We start from the raw sequence: 25462 nt of genomic DNA, 5'->3' as shown, positions 1-25462 counted from the left end.
CCAAAGGAGAAAACAAAGATGGAAAACCGTAGTCCAACATGGCGGAGCTTAAGCCAGTCAACCCCTCTCTCTCTCTCTCTCTCTCTCTCTCTCTCTCTCTCTATTCCTTAAAACGTGTTAGTGCATTTCTAAATAGTGAGATCACCTCCACCTACATAACATGTAATTGTTATAAAAGAGGAAGGAAAGTGAGAAAGAACATCGATATAATCTAAAACTATCAGTTATCCTTCATGGAGGCAGGAGAGCGCCATCTCCCCATCACTAACTCTTCCATCCCCACACGAACACTAACCACATGCGCAAATATAGTTGCCATTCGCAAAGCCCTTTCTTGGCTCTCCACCCTGACCAGATTCCATGCCGGATACTTCCGCATTAGCCTCTCTCTCTGCGGCCAGGCCCTGCTATGGAAGATTCTCAGAGAGCCCAGCACCGACGCCCACGCCCTCCGCCCTATCATCCACATTTTGCCCTCGGCCGCCTTCTTCGTCCTCTGGTCCCTTGCTCTTTTCTCTCTCGTCGCACTCTGCCTGCTATACATCATGCGCTGCCTCTTTCGGATGGAAAACTTCAAGGCTGAGCTCTCCCACCATGTCGGCATGAACTACCTCTTTGCACCGTGGATCTCATGGCTCCTCCTCCTGGACTCCACTCCCTTCCTCCACCCCAAGACCACCAGCTACCTTGTCCTCTGGTGGGTGTTCTCGGTCCCCATCGTCGTGCTCGATGTCAAGATCTATGGGCAGTGGTTCACCAACGGGAAGAAGCTGTTGTCGATGGCGGCCAATCCCACGAGCCAGATGTCCGTGATCGGGAACCTGGTAGGGGCGAGGGTGGCGGCCAGGATGGGGTGGCGGGAGAGCGCCATGTGCATGTTTTCACTTGGGTTGGTGCACTACCTCGTGCTCTTCGTCACGCTCTACCAGAGGTTCGTGGGGAATGACAGCCTCCCGGCGTTGCTCCGCCCGGTATTCTTCCTCTTCTTCGCGGCACCAAGCATGGCTAGCTTGGCCTGGGATTCCATCTCTGGCACCTTCGACATTACCTCCAAGATGCTCTTCTTCCTCTCCCTCTTCCTCTTCGCTTCGTTGGTAAGCAAAATGGTGGCCTTTTTTTTCATTCATTTCATTTCAATATTTCTCTTTATTTTTTTTCCCCTGACCAATCTTGTCCTTGGAGAAATTATTATGCTACCCGGTTTACGGTAGACTGGGCCAATAATATCCCGCCACATGTCCAAAAATAAAATAATCTAATAAATCAAGCAAGCTCGAGCTTGCCGTAGGAATGCGATGGTGCTGTTCCGGAAGATGGGGACGGCACCGTCGCAGACAGCGCAGGCGGAGAGGCCACGGTTCCGGAACTCGTCGGCGCCAGGGAAGTGGAGGCACCGAACGACGGCGCTGGTGGCGATGACGAGGGCATCGGCGTCCACGGCCGTGGCAGAAAACCGGATGTGGAAAGGGATGGGCCGCGAGGTCGACGGAGGTGCGATCTCTGAGAGGATTTGGGTGCGAAGCGGAGGGACTAGAAGCGGCACCAGTCCATGAACCCGAAGCCGAGGATGCCCTCGGGGAAGCCTGTGAAGTCTTGGCTTCGGTGGTTGTGGTGAGCTGGCCATCGGCGCCGATGTCGCGAGCCATTCAGCCCTCGAACACGATCGATGGGCTTGAGCTCGGCATGAGCGGTGTATGTCGCTGCCAAGTTACATGACGGAATCTGTTTTTCCGTTTTCCTTACGCTAAGGTGGTGAGAATGTTACGTGACGATATATTATATATTGGCTCCCTCGGTAGGATATAATTTCTCCTGTCTCACAACGTTCGCAAGGAATGATTTGACGCATCTGTTTGGGTTGGGTCATGAGACCGAGAGAGAGAGATGCGGATATTCTAGCATCACTTTCAGCTTGTCGGATCATAAACCTTTTTTTTGTATACCCTTTGAAGTGTTCGAACCCATTTCAGTTTTGCCCAGTTCAACACACTCTTCGATTGCATGCAGAGTCCACCAACAAAATGCTGGATCACCGAGTAGACGGTGGATCCAGCAGCCTGTTCATGTTCCTAAAGCCGACGGTGCGACCCAGATCTTGTTTCATTCACCGATCAATACCTATTCAATGGAACTCTCTGGCCAACTAATGGTGGGTTTGAAGGTTTGTATTTTGGTCAGATTTCTTAGTTAAGAAAGCAGGCCAAAGGTAAAAGAGAGAGTTGAACTCATAAAAAATGTTTGTTTTAAAAAAAAAAAAAAGTCTAAGAAGGGGAACTTTGATTGCACGCTACCCACCGGTAAGAAAAATAAAACATGCGTACTTGTACCGTTCCATGTCAAATGGTGAGGTTGACAGTTAGGCTTCCATCCCTTGCCATCTTAATTTCTAATGCGACCATCATGTCTTTTGTTGGCTTTAGAGGAACTTGGTTTTCTGATAACGTGCATGGAATCCGTTTGCAGGTGTCGAGGCCAGCGCTGTTCAGGAGATCGATGAGGCGGTTCAACGTTGCATGGTGGGCGTACTCCTTCCCGCTGACCGTCCTGGCCCTGGCGGCCACCGAATATGCCCAAGAGGTGAAGGGGATCATCTCCAATGCTCTCATGCTCGTCCTCTCCCTTCTCTCTGCGCTTGTCACCCTGGTCCTCGTCGCCTTCACATTTCTCAAAACCGGCGATCTCCTGCCCCATGACGAGCCCTTCGCTCCGTCACCCTCTGGCTCTGTACGTACCAACTAACTTCGTGAAGCTCGCGCTACATGCGTAGCCATTACCGCTGTTTTGTTGACGTGAGTGATGGACTTGTTCCATGCAATCTTGTAGCCTAGATATGTAATCATGCGTTGTTTTGAATAATTGCATGTAATCTATCCATTTATTCCCTTGTTCTGCAACTTTCTGGCGATTAGTATGCAAGGCAATCGTAGCCTATATATATTTGTTCTAGTTCTTGGTGGTCAAAAACCATATGCTGAAGCATTTAGGCGAGAAATCTTACCTTCCAAGGCAAAGAAAAGTCACTGATGATGAGAGCCGATTAACGTAGCAGTACTCTGTCGGTCATCCATGAAATTGCGGCAAGAGCTCGAAAGCGCTGCATATAGATTTTTTTCGTTCCCAGATATCTAACATCACTTTGACCAAATCAAACCTTTTTGAAAACTGCATTGCCGTATTGAAAAGAAAATTCATATTTGGAAGTAACCAAACTGATTTAAAGACAATAAGAACTTAGAAAACAGTAAATGCTTAAATGGTGAAATGGCTATATCGTTGACAAGTGCCAAGTTGTTAAGGGGTTTTGATTTATTAGTCCTGTTGCTTCAGGCCGATCCAAAATGGTCTGTTTTTGTTTCTAAAAGGATATTTAGCACTTGTCATTTTTTATTACTAGGACAAAATAGTCTCTATTTTTAACTAGTTATTGATTCGATCAATAGCCATCTATTAAACAATGATCATCTTTTAGTTTTCCTATATATTATTGTACGCAAACTACTTATACAAACGATTCATTCGCTTCTCTTTCTTTAAAGAATATTGTGTACATAATAATAACGTTAGAGACTATAATCAATACTAGATAGATGACAATCAGCAATCTGATATCAGTTGAGTGAACTATTTTGTCCTAATAACCAAAAAAGTGCTGTGTATCTTGAGAGTATAAGGGATCACTTTGAGATTGGATTAAAAGAGGACTTACATGTCAAAATCCCATTGTTAAACTCTAAATATTGAGAGAGAGAGAGAGAGAGAGAGAGAGAGAGAGAGAGAGAGAGATTCGAGATTCTACTCTTTCTCATATAAGGACTATTTTCCTTGCAACCTGATATCAAGGCCTGGCCTTTAATATTTATCACTTTACAAGACAAAACCATGCAGGCTACAGATTCCCTCAAAGTAGCTTTTTGACATGTCAAGTCTTCTTTTCTAAACTCAATTCCAAAACAATCCCCTTTATTGCTTTGTGTTAATGAGACAAAATAGTCCGTACTATTTAACTAATGACTAATTCTAATAATATCCTTATATTAAGTGTTGACTATAGCTTTAACCATGCTAATATTACAAATTTAAACTAGAAAATGAAGGCATTGATAAACAACAAAGTTCATGCTATTATGGTGAATAATATATATTAATTATAATCATCATCTAATAATATAAACAAATTAGGAGATTAGTTATTAATTGGACAACAATATTTTATCTCACTGACAAGAAATCAAATCTCTTTTTCTATGCCATCATTTTTCACCATAACTCTCTCTCTCTCTCTTACAATTCACGTCATATAAAAGAGGAAAGTCCACTTACAAATTGCTTGGGATGGTTCAGATTTATGAAAGGAGCTGGATGGATAATTGAAGTCATGGAGCAAACCAAGCTCTAAACACATCCCGTACTCAACTCCTGACATTAATTATTATTGAGTTTGAAAATCAAATTGTAAATTAGAATTTGAATTTTAATGCATTTTTTCTTGAAGTGGGAAAACCTCCTCACATTCTTCGTGTACTTTACAGTCAGATACAGATATCTAACAGTATAATTAATATGAAATATTTGATAGTTTATATTATTATAACAAGTTTAACTATTGTATATTTCTATGTAAAAATTAATTTATTATTATAAAAGATTATATTATATTAATCCTAATATATTATTACCTTTTAACATGCAATACATTTATAGGAGTATTATAACTTTATTATATTACATTATAATAATGTAAAATGTCGTTATAATAAATTTTATGTCTAATTACATGACAATGTAATATCCACTATGATAAAAATATTATAATAATTTTGATAATTATATAACTATAATAATTGATATAATGTTGTTATATTTTTTATATTATAATATGATTATTATGAATATAATAATTACTTATTGTCTTAATATATTGGATTGGATCTCGACTAATTCTGATCCTCAAAAAATTAAGATAATATAGTTAGCAACTTGTTGATAAACTGTAATAAAAAAAATTCACTGTAGGGGGTATTTACTTCAATGCTTTTTTTCCCCCAATTATTATCATCATGTAGGTTAAACCTCAACCCTTAAACATAGAAAGAAAAATTGAGATTTGATACGTTACCCAGCTTAGCCTATTAACCATCCGGCCTCCTTAGGTTTCTCTCTCTCTTTTTCTCTCCATACTTTGATATATATGTATAATATACCTATACATCCCTATCATAACCCCAATTTTTTAATATTTTCAAAATTTTCCATCAGTAATTCCGGTGTCTGGTGAAGTATAATCAAAAACATGAGAATAGCTTAAAAAACGGTGTACAAAAATGAGACTTAAATAGATAATGAGAGATTATTTTTATTGCTGCAATTTGAATTGCAACTAGAATTTCTTTTCCATGAAACCCTAATATTAGTGGAAAAAGAACGCCTTTATATCCATTTATTGCAGAATAAATCAGATTTAACAAGGAATTAAATATGAGTTCATTGCATTTCCATCGTCTTGAACTGCTGCTCTCTACCTCCACTATCCCCACACCTCTAATAAGGCCATGGATTTTTTAGTGCACTGTCTCAAATAGGCAAGCCTCTCCTAGCATGAGTGATCACATCTATGGCAATCACACACAGCTCATTGATAATGTCCTATCCCCAATCTCATCAACCCTATCGTTGATGTTGACACTTGAAGCTTGAGGGGGCTTTGGGTAAGGGTGGCAATCAGGTTGCATTAAGTCGGACATTGATTGGATTAAAAAAATATCAAATCAAACCAAACAATTTATTAAACAGATCAATAATTGAAATCTGCATTCAACATATTTAATAAACACGCAAATCAGCATCACCTATAAACCCATTTACTAACAAGTCGACATGGGTTAAATAGGTTAAACATATTAAGTAAACTTTTAATGTGTTAAATAGGTTTAAACGAGTAAATAGGATGAGCGGACCATGCTAAATAGGACACAAACTGGTTAAGTAGATTTTAAATAGATTAAACAAGTATTTAATGGGTTTAATAGATCGGATCATGATCCGACTTAATTATTAAATGAGTCAACATAGGTTAAATAAATCAAGAGTCTAAATTTGAACCTATCCTTTAAATAAACGCATCTAGGCAGGTTGAATCATTCATGATCCAAATTCGTTTATGCCAAAACCAAACTTGCTAATAATAGGTTGTGCCATAAACTACCATACCTAGTTTCAGAGAAGGATGGGAGATATCCCGGAGGTGAGGCATATTCTGCATGAGTGTGTGTGTGTGTGTGTGTGTGTGAGAGAGAGAGAGAGAGAGAGAGAGAGAGAGAGAGAGAGAGAGAGAGAGAGAGAAGAAAAGACGGAATTTTTGACCTAAAAATATTTCTTACTAGATTGGTTTTTACTCTAAAATAGGGTTATCTAGTAGTGCTTTCCCACAAAAAATATTTTTAATACTGCAAGCATCATATAGTTACGTGCATGCCATTAATTTCAGCCACTTATTTCTATAGTAGTACATCAAAATGCATGTTGAATGAATAAAATTTATAGGAACGAACAGTTATAATCGTTGGCATGTACAGTCTCGTGGTGGACGGAGTACAGAAAATAATTTCACGTTTTCTCCATGGTTCTTGTCAGCGCCGGTCGTTCTTGCCGGCGCCGGAGAGAGTGACGCCGTGCTAGCGTCGGACCCACCCTGCACTCGTGTATGAAAAGGGAAACAGAAGTCTATACCAACGATCATGTGCGGACGACCGCGTAAAATTTTAATGCGGAAGTAGATCCATATAAAAAATGCCCGACTTACGTGCTAAAAATAGAATAACGCTCGGAGAAACACTTCTGTGCGGCTGCATGTACGAAATTTCTATGCAGAAAGAAATCCGCACGGCAACCGATATGCGGACATCCGTACACGGGGCGATACCAATTTGTTGGCCCGCTGAATATATACTGCATCAACGCACCGCGCATGAAGGCTCTAGTGGAAGTAAATCCATGTCGAAAGATATATGCCGACGTCCGCATTGGAGGTCTATGTTGGGGCCGAGACGCCAGCACGGTTACACCGTGGAAGGAGAGGTTGGTGTCCACGTACGTGTACGGCAAGGATGCGGACAACTAATTTTTTAAATCTTTTTTACATTGGCAAATGAATGTTTCTGGTTAAATGATAAATAAGAGAAAACTATCAGTTTACAAGACAAACGCTTGGGAAAAAGTAGTGAATAAAATTATTCAGTCAAAGGATGAAACATGTGCTTAAACCTGGATAATTTTTTTTTTTTTTTGCTAAAACAACTGTGAATAACTCGCTGGTTAGCTGGCTAGAGGATAGTTTCAAATGGTTAAAGACATCCATTGGGCATCCAAATGTAGCCTTAAAATGATCGTTATAGCTAAGAAATGGTTAGAAATGGTCGAAGTGCTGCTGCTCATGGCTGTTCAACAAAATTTGACAGCAACAAGTAATTGCTTGAAAGGAGTTAGAATAGTTTGCCATCGCAGCATGAAAACCAAGCACATGCACTACAAGTGCCATCATACAAGAAATTAATGCATCCTCTAAATCTAGGATGCGTTTGGTTTGCTACTGATGTTCGATTTGAAATTGGAATAGATTGAGATGGAAATAGGAATGGTCATATTTTCCAACAAATTTAGTTTATGATTGAAATTTAAATCGAAATTTAAATACTAGAAAATACTCTGAATTAGATTTTAGAGGATTCAAACATTTCCATTGCCCTCTGGAGTCGGAATAGGAAGAAAACTCCTCCAACCAAATAGCTAGTAAGAAAGTCACTCATTCTTATTTCCACTCTAGCGCTCAGCTTCCCTCAACCAAATATGCTCCTAGTAAATTCTCTAGAAAGTAAACACCGAACAAAAGAAAACAACGACTATGGCATTATCTTTGGTGCCCGTTCGGCCGCTTCTGCGGCTAATCTCTTGGAACACATTGCAGGCCCTTTAACACTGTTTTTGATGATGGATACCACATCCTTATTGCTCACCACATCACATGGTCCATCACTAGCCACAAAAATCATTGATTTGATTACATCAATTGAGATGAGAACTTTACTGATTACTTCACAGCATTTCATCAAAAAATTATGGCGCTCGTCGATGACCATAGAATTTTCTACAAGCTTTACATATCTGTGTTGGATAATTAGCAGTTCTGGTGCAAGCATTCAGGCTTCACAAACATTGTTTAATTTATTTAAAATTGATAAACATATATATTTTATGTGCCTCTTAGAAGGTTAAGATATATTAATATAAGAGATATAAAGAATGAAATAATGTTTATATAAAAGGTTGTGCTACATTAATACAAGGGATATAAAGAATGTAATTGATGAATGCCTTTGCAATATCCATGTCTTTATAATTTTATAAGAAGTGTCTACTATTATATTTGTAGACAAGTCGGCCATTGAACCTGTAAGAATATAATACAAAACAGGAGAAGTAGACACATTGACACTAGATCCTACTTAAAAGTATGTGAATTCGGGAACCATGAAGAACGCCACATTAACGAGAAATAAATGATAGATACATTCATAAAGATTCTCTTTAACTGATACATTCAAGAGAACGAAAACAATGCTTAGCACCACTATGCTTCAAGAGAAAGAGAGGGCGTCCAGAGGTTAATAGCATCAATATTATAGAAACTTTATTACAGTTGGCTTCAATTTCATAGGAAGCTGGAATGGATCCACGGAGCTGAAGGTACGTAGAAAACCTAGACTAGATTTTAGCTGGAATTACTTAAGAGTTCAAACATTATCAAGGCTGGAGTTAAGACTTACAAGTAAGGGATAATTTTAACTTTCTTCAAGTCCAAACAAGCTTGAACCTATTTCTTTAAAAATAAACAAGCATGAACCTAGAACACTTTCATATTCGCGGGATTTCAAGTCTATAATTAAAGCTGCAACCGCCTCTTCAATATCAAGCTTGTAAGCAATCCATTTCCTGGGTCTAGAAGAGAGAGGCCACTAAATTGGACATGCAGTAAAGTGTGAAGTGAGATAGGTAAAAAAAAAAAAAAACAAAGAGAGAATTCAGAGGGTGGTCCTTTCTTTCTTTCTTTCTTTCTTTCTTTCTTTCTTTCTTTCTTTCTTTCTTTTTCTTTTTTTTTTGGGTACACCGGCTCCTTACACCATACATATATGAGCACAGCCAAGAAAATCAGAAGAAAGAGGTGGCCCAACAAATACGGAACATCCGCCTAGTTCATTCAAAGAAAATCCTCCGAGTGCTAAGCCGCGTAGAAGGCCACCTAGTCAGCAATTGTGTTGGCCTTTCGGTATACGTGTGGCCCTGAATGAGCCGCAATATCCCCTGTCATCTATCATATGTCAAGAAGCAAGAACTGCCTATCCGACTTGACGAGTCACCCACAAATCTCCTCGATCACCGAGGCAGAGTTGCCCTACAAGTGGATATACTCCGCACTCAGAGCATGTTTTGCGTAGGAGAGACCTTCCCATGCCGCCCGCAACTCCGCAGAAATAATAGGAGTGTCGAAGATCTGTCGACCACCAGCCACCACAAACTTGAAGTGGTGATCTCTGATGATCAAGCCCACTCCCCTCCTCTCGTATTGCTCAGCAGCACTCTGCCATCAAAATTCATCTTGAGAAAGCAAAAAAGTCCTCTCTAAAGACAGAAACATTACTTTGACCAAAATTTTCTTATGTGATTCGGATGAGGGCTATAACCATGTATTGTAATAGCTACTAGAAATCCACCATTAAAAATGTTCATAATCAGGCAACCACCGGACCCCTGTGTTTACCGACAAAAGCTTACTGATAAATTAGATACTGTAAGTACCTCTCCATGCCCCTCCATCAAACTTGCAGCAAACATAATCCTAAGTCCATTTCCTCTGTTACCATTATCACCATTGTTACTACAACCAAGAATAAAACCACTTGAATATTTTCTGTGATCTCTCTTAAATATAGGAACTCTTCCAGCAAATATACCCAGCCACAACTATAACAACCAGTACATTTACCACCTAGAGACATGATTATATTCACAAGCCTGTCTCAGAAACGCAGGTGCTCTTACACAACATCATTCATTTCAGATCCGACAAGGCTCGCACAACAATGACCAGTACTCCCAACACATCTCTCAAGCCAACATCAACCGAAGACATCATCGGTCGTAACCACTGTAATTTGTTTGACATAACTTATTCCAACAAGTAATCTGCAGGGCACGCCTCCACCTTGATGTCTGCTATCATCACCTGACAGAACAAGCAACAAAGATCACAAGCTAACAGCAGCAGAAAGAAAGGACGAGAAATTTAAAGAAGTTAGCCGAGACACCCAACAAGCATTGCCATCAGTTGCCAGCCAGCTTGTGAAGAACTCGGTGTCCTCCGAGTACTTCACCCGGTGCACATCCCGGCGGGGGTGAACAAGAAATCCCCATCCTCGAGCTCGTAGCTCTCTTTCTTGGTGATGTTCCAGACCTTCTTCTTCCCCTTGATGACCACCAGATCGTGGCAGGTGTGGTGGTGGGCCGGCTCCACGCTCCCGGCCTTGAACCGGACGTAGGCCGAGGTGGGGCTCTCCCTCACGATCCTCATCTCCCCTCCCAGCATGATCCCCGCCGGTTCGAACTCCATCCCCCTCCTCAGGCATCAGATCGCGCACCCTTCCCTGGCGGCGGGGAAATCGGCGGAGACGGCGGCCATATCGGCCGTGGACTGGTCGAGGAAGGACTGCATGTCGTCCGGCCACGGGGCGTCGCCGGAGGCCGGACAGGGGGACTTGAAGGGGGTGCGGCGCTAGCCAGGCATCGAGGATCTATGGAGAGCGGGAAAAATAGTAGGAACAAGAGGTGCGTGGTTTTCGTTGGGACAGGGGATGTATCTTTCGCGCGAAACAAGGATTCACCTTCCTTTGGAGTGTTTTAAGATGTGCGCGGGGTACGATCCAACGGTAAACATCGCGAAAAAAAAATCAATCGTTCTTGCCCGCACCCTAGCCAGTTTCGTTGACACGGGTTACAACGCATAAACACACTTAGCAGCGTCACAATAACGTCTTTCTCTAATCTAACAAAAAAAATTTGTCTTCTAATATTATTTTGAATATGTTTCTCCAGAAAAGACGGTTAACAATGATTGAATGATATTTTTCTGAACCATATCTATAACGGAGAACTGCCAACCTGACATATTAATATTTTTCACAAATTATGAGACAGGACAGTTATAATTTATGTACATGTTAAGCGGTTATTGCACGATTTACCAAACAGCGCTAGCGGTTACACTTACGCAATGCTACTGTTGCTTGCTCCGCTTGGCCGAACTTAAACTTCAGTGTGTCCTCCATCAGATCAAATCCAGCAACTTTCAGTGCTTACTTTTTTGTTTACAGATCGGTTATTCAACTCCGAGCAGAACAGTTGGCAGCAACCGATGTCTAGGTAAAAACAGTATGATCATATTTCATTCCATTAGATTCTTTGCATCTCAATACGGCCCTAAGACTCACAATTTTTATTATATATACATTATACGGTAGCTATCAAAGTCAATAGATACACACGGCCAAACTGATTCATGACGTTACCATACTTTAAAAGCAGAATTTCTCATTCCGCAGAAAAATACACAAAACGTGTATTTAGAAAAATCATATCTATTATGCCAAGACATGAACTCCGGAGTGCCAACTTTCCTACCCCACCCTAACATAGCTCAAAGGCAGTAACCACCAATAGAAGAAACTTACCCGGAAACTGGTCTCCCTTCGCCAGTCAATGCATGCAAGCAGTTCCTCCTGCCGCATCAGAGCTCCAATGTAAAGCCTAAAAAGCACGACCGTAACATGATGAGTTCTAAAAGGATACTGTCATGCTCCTCTGCATGGTCACCACCAAGGAGAGGAGCATCGTACAAGCATATAGGCCTTGATGCCTTCAAGCTAGAGAGAGATGGAAAACAACTCTAGATGGTACATATGATCTATAAAGCATGAAATAACTAGGCAAAGGAAAAAAACGAAAAAAAAAACATCAATTTTGAAATACCACTGAATCAAGTCCTCCCAAATATTTACACAGGTGTTGATGCACAAATGAGGTCTTTAAAACATGATTAAAATCAATGTACTGCGAGCATTTGAAGCCTCAAACCACAAACTGGTAACAATGGAAACCAAGCAAAAGCTAGCTAAAACACCATGGAGATGAACAGGTCTAACGTCTGAGAATTAGTTCTGTCATCCAATACTTGCATACTGCCGCATGCCGTTTTAGATGCCACCATGGCATGAGCAACTATACATGTATGCACAAGCTTGGTGGCTATGTACTATATACATTATATATACCACCGAAGATGTCAGGCTTGCACTTGCTTCCAAACACTGGCTTTATGTACATCTGAAGACACTGCAGCAAAGAAAGCAGTCTGCTGGGGTAAGGTTAGAGATTTCTAGTACCAGACTAACTACAAGATAAAAATGAAGTGCAGGGAATGCGTCAGAAACCTGTCATGTCCAGTTCTTTCTCTTGGACCGCAGCCGAAAAAGCTTGTCCCTCCATTGAGCTGAAGCAAAATAACAGACTTGGAGTAAATTCAAATTGCAACAAAGTATTGTCAAAATTAGAGGGGCAAATATATCAATCAAACTCAGTTTTTCCAAAGAAGTTCATCAATTTGTTTTGGTTTCTTAATTTATGGGGGATGAACTCTTTAGAATGGTGTCCCCCATGTAAAAAAGATTCCATAAGGTTTAAACCACATCACTTGCTATAATTGCCACTTCCACCACCACAAAGGCTTTCCACCTCAGCTGCCACCCTCCCCCTCCCCTTCCCCCCACCCCCAAATGGAAAAAAAAAGAACAAAAGAACAAAAGAAAAGGAAGTGCCATCCTGTTTATGCTAATTTTAAAATTTTAGTGAGATTCATAGTCCTAGGAACATAACTACAAAGGCCAACAGGTAAGAGCAACATATCTCACCAGCATCTCTGTATCTTTCCTCAACAGCAGCAATCAACATGTTACGCACCAAACCAAACTCCACTGTTTCCAAGCAAGGCTGACCATCAGGCCTGTTGAACATTATAACTTCACAGTCAGAGTAACATCAAAGCACTGCTAATTTGCACGAAAATTTTGACCAGTTAAATACAAAGTATCAGAAGTCTAAGTCCATGTGGAAGGCACAAGAAGCCAAAAAGGCATGGAACATTCATAAGGCTTCTACCTGTCAAGTTCTGTGAATAGCATTCCCTCTGACAGAGAAGCCTGCACTGCCAGCTTAGTCGGTTCAACCACTCGCATCCCATCATTGTATGCAAGATGTCTATTGACTTGTACAGGCACCTATATGGATTTAGAGGGGAAAAAAAGGGGCAGTCAACACCCGTCAGGGCAACAACAGATGTTAATTTTAACTTGAACATAACAAAAGCTGCATTGAAAAACTTAAGTACTAGGTGAAATGTAATCATGTTTTATGTTTTGAAAAGATCTGCTGCTTACGTATAATACAATTTGATTAAGGAATGGTTTTCAATCTGATTCAAAGAGGAAGTCAGCAAAAGAGATTGCATTAGACATAGGAGAAGAAAGAGTTTATGATGTTTAAAGGTTATGAAATTAAAGCCAAAGCAACACCTCTAAAAACCCTGACAACTGGCCAAGCCATCCATTCCCTAAACAGGATGAAACTCTCCATTCTTTAAAAAACACAATCTCGATCTTCAATCCATATGAGTAACAAATCAATAAAAAGGAGTAACAACTGTATTTATCATGTCAAACAACCAGAGTGGTCCACCACCATGTCTGGCTTTGATAAGATTCCAAGCTGTCCTCTTTTTCCTTAAAAAGAACCATACATATCCCTAGCTTCTCACTTTCAGAGGTTTCAAATGCCTCTTTCATCTACAAGACAACTTCTAAAACAAGTCCGTTAAGGTGGTTCCAACAACTTAAAGTAGAAGCTTGGTTCCTTATTGTGGAGAAAAATAGTTCCTGCAGCTCACTAATGAAGAAATCATATCTTCCCTCCCTCAAATCAAAATTGGCATTTCCTATTAAATCCCTGGCGGTATTAAAACTAAAACCTCCCAAATAATTATCAATACAGCAACCCTCTTCCGAACTTCCTGCATTAGACTCCTTGCACCTGTATTTACACTTAATCTTTTACTTTTCATTCTGTGAGTGGATCATCCATTCATAAGATGCAGGAAAGTAAAGATATGTTCATTTAAGATCATAAGACAAGAACACTATAAGCCAATAAACAATCTCCAACACAGTACTTAGTATAGCCAACTTCTATGAAAAGCCTCGATAGCCTTGTTTAACGAGCAACAATTAATAGGACCAATAAAACAAGTAATGATTTTCAGGGTTTACTAGGTAAGATGCTTGATGAAATGCCAAGTTGGAATCAATTGAAAGAGTCTTTAAATTTGACAAGGAACCAAACCAGATGAAAAAAGACAACATAGTTCTTGCTCCTCATTGGTCAAGAGGATTTATCAACTTCTACATATTGGAAACAAAAATCTTCTAGCAAATTTTCCAATTGATCTACAATCATTCACGAGATTTGTGGACCAAAGCAGTATATTAGAAAATTATTAGTAAAAATGAATACGAAAGGCGCACAAGCAGTATAACAGTAAAAGTTCTCTTTCCAATGTCATGTGCTGTCTCCCGGACTATGACCATAGAATATCTTTTGATAGTAGAAATAATAAATAAACAAATGGAGCTCCAACACATGCAAAATTATCTTATAATTTACAGTTTATTACATGTCCTCATGTCATATCCAATATTGCTATTCAAAAATACTGTTAGCTAAAATAAGTTATCTCATATTGTTCCCTTCTATACCTTCATTCCTCAACTTCTCTCATAATGATATTAATTTATATTTCCCTCTTTGACTTCACATCTTAAATGATGATGTAACTGTTACACAGCAAACTGAGATGGTTTTAACAAAAATAGTATTATTTCACATGGATGGCTACAACTAAGGGCTCATAATTCAGTAATAATTATCTAAGAAATGATAGCCCATCACAAAATATTGGAAATCAATACTTGCTGAACCTTCTGAAAAATTATTGAGAAAATAGCAAGAGCTACGATAACGCGCAAAAGTTGAATTTACAACAACCTATAAGAAAAGCTTAATTTTGGATAGAGAACCTTAACTTCAGGCTCATAACATCAGAAACAATTTAACTATAGAATGAAATGGGTTGCTAGGTAGCCCATTAATAAATACTGGAAAATCAAAACTTGCTGAACCTTTTGAGAAGAATAAAACTTTGATTCCAAAAGATGATAAAAAAATGACACACAATATTAAAGAAGCTAAATTACAATGACAAAGCAGCAAAAAATATAATACTCTCAAAGTAACTACGAAGAAACAATAAAATATGTCCAAATACATTCAGATCATATTTTTGTTAAGCTTGTAAAGTAGCATATTTGTCTACGTAAGTGTTTACATGCTGTCTAATTTTTTTTAACAAATCTAAAGCCTGCTCTTAAGAATCATAAAAAGATTTGCTTTCTTTTTGTTGTTGTTGTTGTTGTTGTTGCTGTAAACCATGGTTCTAAGTTACAAGTACTCCCAGAACCAACAATTATTTGCAAATCATGATTGGATGAAACAATTATCATGTCAAGCTTCCTTCCTGCAAAATATTAAGTAAAATTGAACAAAACCAATATCAAATTTCCAAAGCTTGGAGACACCTCGATAGTTCTTCCATGCTGCTTTAGTTAATAAAACTAAAGCCTGTTCTATAGGTGATTGCAAAACTAAAAGCCTCTTTAAAACCAATTGTCAAGTATATTTATCATGGCCCCACACAAATAATTGGTGATCAACATGGTTTTTACACAATCATGTCGATGAGATGCATTGGCAAATTCATATACAGATGGCTAGTGCTAATTAGCAAAACAGAGCATACCTTGCACCGCACAGCCATATTAATGGCATCTGAAGGTCGAAGATCAAAGCTGATGCTCTCTTTTTCATTCCCAACCTGCATAAACCCACAACAGGTGGTTCAGGATTTGCATTCACCATTGTACAGCTAACACTAACAAAAACAATTTGAGAAATCAGGATTTGCCTTTGCAAGGTACAACCGAGCAAAGTATGCCTCGTTCACTCTTTTGGTGACTCGAACAAGTTCTACCTGAAATAGAAGATTCTTGTTTGATGTCTGAAAATGGTTCTAAAACAACAAAAACTTGATCAAATTTCAATACTAAATAGTTAACTATAAGTTTGCAATTTCGGTACCGGATCCCGTATGAGTGTACAATGTTAGTACACCCAGTACGGGATCAGCTCAGTGTACCAATACTCGATATGCCCCCATATCGTATACCGGTTCGGTACCGGTATGATACGGTAAGCCTGGTACACAGTGACAAATAGTACCATGATAAACATCCTATCACCATCATCATAACCATTCAGTGGACATGTACCATATATGTTATAGTCAAAGTAAGATACACATGTACCAAGTGTCACTAATAGGATGAATAAGCATTAGGATGGTTGACGGGTAAACTTACAGAAATCCAACACAAACAAAGGTATTCAACCTCACAAGGAGATGAAAAAGAACAACAAAAAAAGGATAGGGGGTTGCATACGGGCATTATTTATTCAACTTACCACATATCCCATCTTTTTAATCATCTCTTTCACTACGTCATATATAGTTGGCCTAGCCTGAGAAACACAAATTGGTTACTCTTCTTTTAGAAAACAATAAAAGATAAGTGATTACCTAAATCAAAAAGTTAACATGATACTTCACAATTGAGAAAAAAGGAGCCTTACAATATGAACATTCCGAACTGCAACCATTAACAACACACTTGGCATCTCCACTGTACAGGAAAAAAAGGAATGTTGAAGATCATTTCTTGGAATGGAAGACTTGCTCTCAACAAAATATCTCAATCCTAAGAAAAAAAGAACACATACAGACAATGATAGGAAGCAGAAGATCACTTCCATCTTCCGTCTTTAGTACAATAGCAGGATGCGGAGCATAGTCTGGCAAGCTTCCTCCTTGAGGGTTATTGTGAACACATCTCAAATGTGTACCATCACGCATCTTTATCATGAATCCATCCAATCCACTTCTCACCTCAACTGTATGAAAGAACAAATTACTGATCAGCTAGGACTATAAATCCATAAACATGGAAAACACTCATATTGCCATAAAATATGTTGGTTCTGCAACACATTTTGCCCGATCCATTTCACTGATAGCAACCTCCTGGGAATAATTTATACCACAAGCCAAATTATATTCTCTAACAGCAGGAGCATCCAAAATTGACACTCAAAAAGTGTCCTCAATTTCATCCCGGAGAAGACAACTTACACTCCTGCCACCAGATTTGTAAATGACTAGAACAGAAAACTCAATTTACTCAACAAAATTTAGAATTGAAAGCTCAAGTCCTCAAGCAACATTCTTAAAGAGAAGGAAAGATCAAAGGTCTGACAGTAATAAAGCATATTAAGATGGAAGTAGGAAAAAAGAAGCAAAAAGAAAAAAAGATAGTTCAAATAGATTACCTGCTTCAATCACACTGGAGTTCACATAATCTTCATCATTCTCATTGAAGTTTCCAGCCATGCTGCCATCACCATCAGAAGATGAACTGAAACTACAATGAACGGGCCAACCTTTCCTTTCACAAGGTTGAATGGAAAGGGCAGCAGCTCTAATTATACTTCTGCATCTAGTTTTAGAACCCCAAAATCCACTTCTAAGATGCCTAGTCTTTGTGAATAAAGTGTTAATTACGGGAGCAGAAACTCTTGCTTGCTTAGCAAGATGAACAGCAGGACGGCAAATAACCGGTCCCTCCAGAATTCCCATCTCGCTTCCTCTTTTACAGAACATACAGAAACATAAGTAAAATTTAAGAAACCATAACATAAAAAAGGAAGGAAAGCTAATGATTATAGAATAATGATGGCAGAAAAAGAAAAGAATAATAGGCAATTAATTTCATTTTAATCAAAGAAAGAAAGGCTACATGAGAATAATAATATTTCTCATGAGTTTTCCTTATCCTATCTCTAGCATTTAAAAAATAAGCATCAACCTTGATGCACAGAATATCTGAAGGCAGCTGAGACAGAAAAATAGTGTTTGTAGCCTTGTGATACAGTGAAATAGTCATCTGTTCTCATCAGCCTGCCACATTATTTAATATATAGGCCAAAATATTTCAGAGGATATGAATAGGTCTTGATCATATAGTTGCATCATTGCAGTAAGATCCCCAACGAATAGATTTTTTTTTGACAATTGCTAAATTACATTCAGCAACATTATATACAACTTCTACTCTAATCTATGAGATATAAAATAATGTTTACTTGATGTGACTTGCAGAACAGGGAAATTACTATTCCTATTTTTGTTTCCTAAAAACTTTTGGCATTGCTATGCATGGTTTTTTAAATGATACTTGGAGTGAGGGGCAGGGTATTTGATTATATTTATTTTAGATAGAATCTTATGACAAGGAAGATGAGGGCAACATTCCAAGGCTCCATTTGGTATTGCTTTTGGAGGGCCAAAAAAGCAATTCTTGAAGCGCTTGAAACTCTTTTGGATGATTTTGAGGTGTTTGGTAAAAACTTTGAAACTGCTTTCTTGCTCCTCCAAAAGCTAGAAAAGGTTTACTAAGGAAGAAAAGCTCCAGTTTGAAGCTTTTGGAGAAAAGCTCCATTTGAAATGCATTAGAAAGCATTCTTTTAAGATCAGAGACCTAGGTTCAAGTCTCGACAACAAATTTTTTTAAAAAAAATTAAAGTTAACGATATTATAATAATGGTTTTGAACAATATAATAACAATATAATATAATATAGTAATATTATTATTACAAAATATATATATGTATATTATATGATATTATAATAATATTATATTTTATTATATTTATAATAATCATATAATATTACACTATAATAATATTGAACTATAGTATTTTTATAATATACTAAATAGTGTTTTTATATTAAATTTAAAAATCTATCATTTTATTATTTATTTAGGTTAGAAATCAAAATATATAATTTACAAATTAAGAATATTCAACAGTTTTTAATAGTACAAATAGTTAAACAATTGAAAACATTATGTGATATTCTTTATTATTTTCTGATACTTAAAATACTTTCTCGGTTTGGTTACCAAACAAATATTAAAGTTTTACAGTACTTCAAAAATGTAGCTACCCAACAGTAAACAGTATTCTATTAAAAACTTTACTGGCGAAAGCTCTATCATCCAAAGCTTTACTACATACAACAAAGCCAAATTGGGCCTAGATTGCCTCATGATGGAATAGCTCAGTTGCTCCCAGGCTAAACTAATGTCATTTATCTCGTATGGGCCATAGTTACTCTTCACACAAGCAATAACACTATGTATCTTGTACAAAATGGAATGGGCTCAAACCAAAGACAACCGAAACTCATATCCAACAGCTAACAACCTCCATAGGTTGGATGAAGAAACTTTAAAAGTAAGTCACAATATGAACTCTGGAAATGGGTATATATGTATGAGTGGGTAAACATGAGTTCGAGAAAGCAAACATTCTATAAAAAAATTCAATAAACCCTAAATTTTTTCTACTATTCAAAGGTAATCAATGCACTGAGAGCAGAAGGTCTGGCACCCAATGGCTGCACAAAGGATTCAAATTTCAAACTGTAGTTTTGAATTAAAATTGATTTAGGATGATTTACAATCATGAAGGTGACATATTCAATACCAAAGATTGATTTAAGATGATTACAATCATGAAAGCGAGATATTCGACTGCAGAAGTTCACTCAAGAAAGACATTTTCATCAAAATAAGAGGCTAAAGAGGACATGCATCAGAATCTGCGTGTCCTGTCAAATTCTGTTAAGAAGGACTGGAGATACAGAGTGACGCAAAGGGCAAAAATAGAGCATCACCAAATCAATCTTTATATGGTTTAAAATGATTATTTGTCATGTAAGAAGTGCATCTTCTTGTGATTTTGATACTCTCTCCCTCTCTTCCTCATCCTTTTTTTCTTTTCCTTCAAACAATTTCATTCATCTTATCATCTTGGGAGGGACTCTAAGAAAACAACTCCTTGAAGCTACTGTTTTTCCTTATTATTGCAAGAATTCATAATCATGTTCAGAAAAAGAAAGAAAAATGCAAGCTGATCTGATGTCCTATCCTTAATCAAATCATTCAGGAGGAAACATCATATAATATAGAAGTTTGAAAATATATCAAGATAGCAAAACTACTTCATATACAAAGCTGCAAGCTTTACCACTCCAACCTTTCCAAAAATCATAATACAAGACAAAAACTCATATCAGCAATAGACAATCTATACTAGCAAAACTCTTAACATTGTGTCATAGAAACTAACATCCTGATCGTAACTCCGATTGCATACGTAGCAATCCAACAAGCAAGCACCGATACCAAACAAACTCTCAAATTTCACATAGATCTGAAACTCCCTTAGTAAAAAAAAACAACAGATCGCCTCAAACAAATTGGATACATTATAAGACAAGGAAATCGCTATACCTGCAGCCCCTTTACAAACTTCTTCCAAGCCAACAACCAGACAAAGGTATCCCTCGACCAACGATCAAGAGCACGGATATTAATCCTCACAAATTATCATTCATCAAAAATCGAGGAAAAATCTATAGCTGGAACACAGAAACCCTAAGCTCCTAGGCTCCTGCGAGCAAATCTTACCACAACCTCAACGATCTGCGCACGAAACGACAGAGAAGACAAATCGATCAAAGACGAAAGGGAGGAGGGAGGAGGCCGAGAGAGAGAGACTTGGAGCTAGACGGAGAGAGTTGGAAGGAGAAGACGTAGGGAGCCTCCTATAGGAGTCTTTGTATGATTGCATCAAAGCGGTGAGTTGGATGAGGATTGGGAGTAGTCGACTAATATTTTTCCCGATTCTCGGCTTGATATCCGAACTAGCGCCCGAGAAAAGACGAAAATGCCCCTGAACGTGCGAGACGCACCGGGAAGTATTGGGGTTAAAAAAAAAGATTAATTCTTATTATGAGAAAATACGAATTTAGAGATTTTTATATTATATTTAGTGAATGTTTAATTTAGAATATTTAATATATATTTGTTGAGGTCATCATCATCTTATGCTTAGATGCACTAATAAAATTGTTCGAGAATCTCAAATCATGCACCGTTTTGTCAAAAAATAATCTAGTTTTTTCTTGCAAAATCGATAATTGAAATAATTTTTGTATGCAAAATCCATAAATGACATGCAATCTAGTTAATGAGTGCTAGAAGTAATTAAGATCCATTAAGATATTCCGAGATTTTATTGATCCAACCTAAGGTATTATCTATCGGGTTTTGAATAAAAATATAATAGAAGACGACCAGTTTTAAAACTAAAAGCAATCAAATAAAAGATTGCAAAAAGATTGTTAAAAAATTCTTAAAATATGTGAAATTACTTTGCGTCACTTTGACTCACTCTCTCGCATACACCCTCTTTTGGAGGAAAAAAAAAAGGACTTTTTATAGAAGAATTTGACTATATTTATTGTTTAATTTTCTGCTCAATTTTTTTAAAAAAAAAATCATCTCCAACATTTTTTTTTCTTTCACTTTCTATCAATCAAATAGAATCTAAGATTGTCTAACATATAACTAGTATCTATTTTTCAAAAATAATTGATTTCTTTGGATATTAGAAGCTTGTTTGGCATCGCTTTATTTCTTGTTTTCTTTTTCCTATAAACATAATTATAGAAACCAAGATTAAAAAAAATACGTTTAGTTATATTTTTATTTTATATTTTATAAGTTTTTTTAATTATTTTAAAAAAATCTTACTTTTAATATTTTCAAAAAATAAAAAACTTATATTTTTTAACAATGCTAACATTGCATCCATCATTGTTGCTACCTCCAGCATCACCACTATTGCTACCGCTCTAGCCATTGTTTCAACCGTTGCCTCGCCACACTACTATCACCACCACCCACCATCACATCGCTGCCATTGCTACCTCCAATACACTACCATCGTTGATAAGCATAACTATTGTTATCTTTGCTATATTTTTACCATCATCATCGTTGTCTCTACTACATCATTGATACTTCCACTATTGTGGTCGCTGTCACCGCCAACACCACTACTGCTGCTACTCTTGCCACTATTGCTGCTACCCCCACTTCTGTCATCTTTGTGTTTGTTGTTTAAAATAATTACCTATACCAAACAAAAAAAATTTTAAAAGAAAAAGTAGTGAAGAAATAGAAATATAATTTATATTTTGTTTATTTTCAAAAATGATACCAAATAACACCTTAGATATGTTACCAGAATGTTTGATCTCTTTGAATCACTCCCCGATCTTAATTTTCAAACAATACATCATCAAAAGATCCAATCAAACTTAACAAAAGTTGTTCAAATAATAATATATTCTATGCTATAATTTAGTCATCCCTTTCCATAATAATAAATTTTATAATAACCATTTCAAGCCCTAATAGTATATTTCATAGTAGCTATCCCATGCCATAATAGTATATCCGGGAGTAGCCATCCCGTACGATAATTATATATTCCATAACAGGAGGAAAGGGTCAATAAATTAATTTTCAAAATATAAATATAAGTACAATGTTAGCTATCATATTTGTTAGATAATCTTAGTCTTGCACTCAGACAAATAGATAAAACTGTTCTAGGACCCTTTAAATATATCATTTGTTGAAAAATTAATATGATGTTTCCTTGCTAAATCAATAAATGAGATAAATTTTCATACAAAATCCACAAATGGAGGGCATGCAACTTTTTTCTTTCTGGTACAAGGAGTGCTAGAAGTAATTAAGACATATACATATACTAGAAGATTTTATCAATCCAATATAAGATATCATTGATCATGATTTACATAAAAATATATTAGAGGATGAACAGTTTTAAATATAAAGCATGAATAGAAAAGAAAAATTTTATATTTCTAGATTTGATTAAAATAAAAAATTATAAAAAATGTTGAAAAGTCCTTAAAATATGATTAAATTAGTATGAGTCACTTGCCTATAGTTCTCTCACATTGGCTATATTTTGGATAAATAATATAAGACTTTTCAAATAAAATTTTGACTACAGTTTCCCTTTAATATTATGCTCATAATTTTTTTAAAAAGAAATCATCTCTAAAAAATCTTGTTTTCTTTCACTTTTATAGCAATCAAATGGAGGTTAATTGTTTTGAAAGATTGGATGCGTCATCTGACTCCCACACGTAGTTTTCAAATAATACGCCAGTCTTTGATGACAGCAAAGCGCACCCAAAATAGGTGGCAGAGAGGGCTCTTCTTTATGTGGTAGAGATCATCCGCTCTACTACGTCATCGCTCTTTGGGATGGCTAGAAAAATCTGGAGCCCCTCTTTTGCTCTTGCAGCGCCCAGAACGGTGCTGGTCTCATAGGAGCCTCCACCACCTGATTTCTTCAAGGTGAACTTTAACGGGAGCGTTAATGAGGGATGGATTGGAGGCGCAAGATTTGTCATCCGAGACCACACTGCCAAACTGGTAGCAACTAGGGGTCGACGGATCTTTGACACATCCGTTGCATACGCTGATTGTAGAGCTGCATGGGAGGAAGACTCAGCAACGATCATCAAATGGATCTGGCTTTAGTATGCTTCTCCATAATATTTGCAGGCTTTTAGATGAGGGTGCTTTCTTGAGGACCTCACACGTCTATAGAGAGGCGAATAGCGCTACTAATTAGGTGGTTTCCTTTGCAGCCTATTGCTCTAGGGGCTTCATTTGGGTGGATCAAGTGTCGGTTTCTACTCCATTATATGATAATAGAACGTGGGCATTTCGGTCATATCAGTAAGAGGAGCGATATCGCGCCGTGGAAACCGGCAACGGCCAGTGGTTTCAAGCATCGCCCGCGCTTGCAACGGCAACGTCGCCGGTTAACAAATCAAGGATGCCGTGAATCATGTGAGCTCTAATGATTCTTTTCTTACACTTTAACACTTCCTATACTTTTATCTTGCTGCACTCGCACCTTTATACTTTTACTTTGTTGCACTCATACCTCCTTGAGGTTGAAAGTGGCTTAAACAGTAGGCACAGGATTGCTAATAATAATTATAATATTTCATACTTTTATTATTATATTATACTATAAATATTATATTATATTATATTATATTGATATATTATATTATATAATATCAAATTATGCTATAGTATACAATATTATATTACTATAGTATAATAAAATTATACTATATTATATATTTAAGTATTAATACATATTATATTTTAGAATTTTTTACATAGATATCCTTCTAAATATCAGATTTTGCATGAATATCCTTCCAAATTTAATATTTGCATATATGCTCTCGTAAAACTTTGTTATTGTACAAATACCCTTAACATAACGATTGTTTTAACGGTGTTAAGAAAAATTATATTTATATTAATTAAAAATAAAATAAAATTTTAAAATTTTGCTATTGTCCCTGTCTTTTTTTTTTCTACCATTGGAATCGCGATCTATTTGCAGGTCTACCCATTAAGAATATTTTAATTATTTTAATTTAAAACCATTAATTTTTTAACATCGTTAGATAGAATAGGTACATATGCAAAAACAAAAATAAAAATAGGGTAGAATAGCAAAACAAGTGTTTTACGAGGATATACATGTAAATATTAATTTTGGAAGGGTATTCATGCAAAATTTGATATTTAGGAGGGTATTCATGCAAAAAAAAATCCTATATTTTATTATCTTCTGTTGTATAATACTATGCAATGTCTTTTATGGTCATTTTATTATACTAAAATTATTTTCTCTATTTGTTTATCAAATACATGTTAAAGTCTAATGACACTTTAGAAATATAGTTATCAAATAGCAAATAATTTTTTATAAAAGTTCTATTTTAAAAAATTCTATTGCCAACGGCTCTGCCAAATGGGGCCTCAGTACCTACAAATAAGCTTATCTATAAAATTGCAATGTTTCATTAGATAAAACAAGTAAGATAGGTTAATTTGTTCATCGATTCAGATCAAGCAGGAGAAATAACAAGCTGACCCAATCCAAGCACGTGATATCCATGCTATCACCGACGGAAAATGCAATCCGTCCGATCGGTGGACTTCAGTTGGGCCCCGCACCGTGAGTCTCCGGTAAAATTCTTCGACGCCGAGCATGTGGCATGTGGATAAGAACACGTGTAGCAGCCCCAATCTAATTCAAATCCAAGCACAAGCGCGTCGAATTCGATGCAATTCGCTCCCGCGGCAGCGT

General features: G+C 37.2%; 2 protein-coding genes and 1 pseudogene across 3 annotated transcripts; 1 reads left to right on the top strand and 2 right to left on the bottom strand.

The window, feature by feature from the left end:
* Positions 1-233: 233 nt before the first annotated feature.
* LOC103709359 (S-type anion channel SLAH1-like) lies at positions 234-2739 on the top strand. Its single transcript, XM_008794657.2, has 2 exons — positions 234-1094; positions 2464-2739. The coding sequence occupies exons 1-2, from the start codon at positions 234-236 to the stop codon at positions 2737-2739; spliced, it is 1137 nt and encodes a 378-aa protein (XP_008792879.2).
* Positions 2740-9743: 7004 nt separating this feature from the next.
* Positions 9744-11834, bottom strand: LOC103709358 (annotated as a pseudogene).
* Positions 11835-12043: 209 nt separating this feature from the next.
* On the bottom strand, positions 12044-21056 carry LOC103709306 (bifunctional nuclease 2-like). Of its 2 annotated transcripts, none has more exons than XM_017843394.3 (11): positions 20683-21056; positions 17653-17969; positions 17047-17217; positions 16900-16949; positions 16732-16788; positions 16175-16240; positions 16010-16084; positions 13261-13379; positions 13014-13105; positions 12537-12595; positions 12044-12457 (listed from the first exon to the last, which is right to left on the bottom strand). In XM_017843394.3, exons 2-10 carry the CDS (start codon positions 17957-17959, stop codon positions 12540-12542), a joined length of 993 nt encoding a protein of 330 aa, XP_017698883.1. In that variant the 5' UTR covers positions 17960-17969; positions 20683-21056; the 3' UTR covers positions 12044-12457; positions 12537-12539. The 2 variants fall into 2 exon arrangements, with proteins under 2 accessions (XP_017698883.1, XP_008792814.1); XM_008794592.4 differs by having other exon boundaries at positions 12044-12438.
* Between the last annotated feature and the right edge of the window lie 4406 nt (positions 21057-25462).

The sequence above is a fragment of the Phoenix dactylifera genome, chromosome 11 (genome assembly GCF_009389715.1).
Source record: "Phoenix dactylifera cultivar Barhee BC4 chromosome 11, palm_55x_up_171113_PBpolish2nd_filt_p, whole genome shotgun sequence".
In the NCBI taxonomy this organism is placed as follows: Eukaryota; Viridiplantae; Streptophyta; class Magnoliopsida; order Arecales; family Arecaceae; genus Phoenix; species Phoenix dactylifera.
The sequence above is the reverse complement of the archived record's forward strand: the minus strand, read 5'-3'. Positions and strand labels throughout refer to the sequence as shown.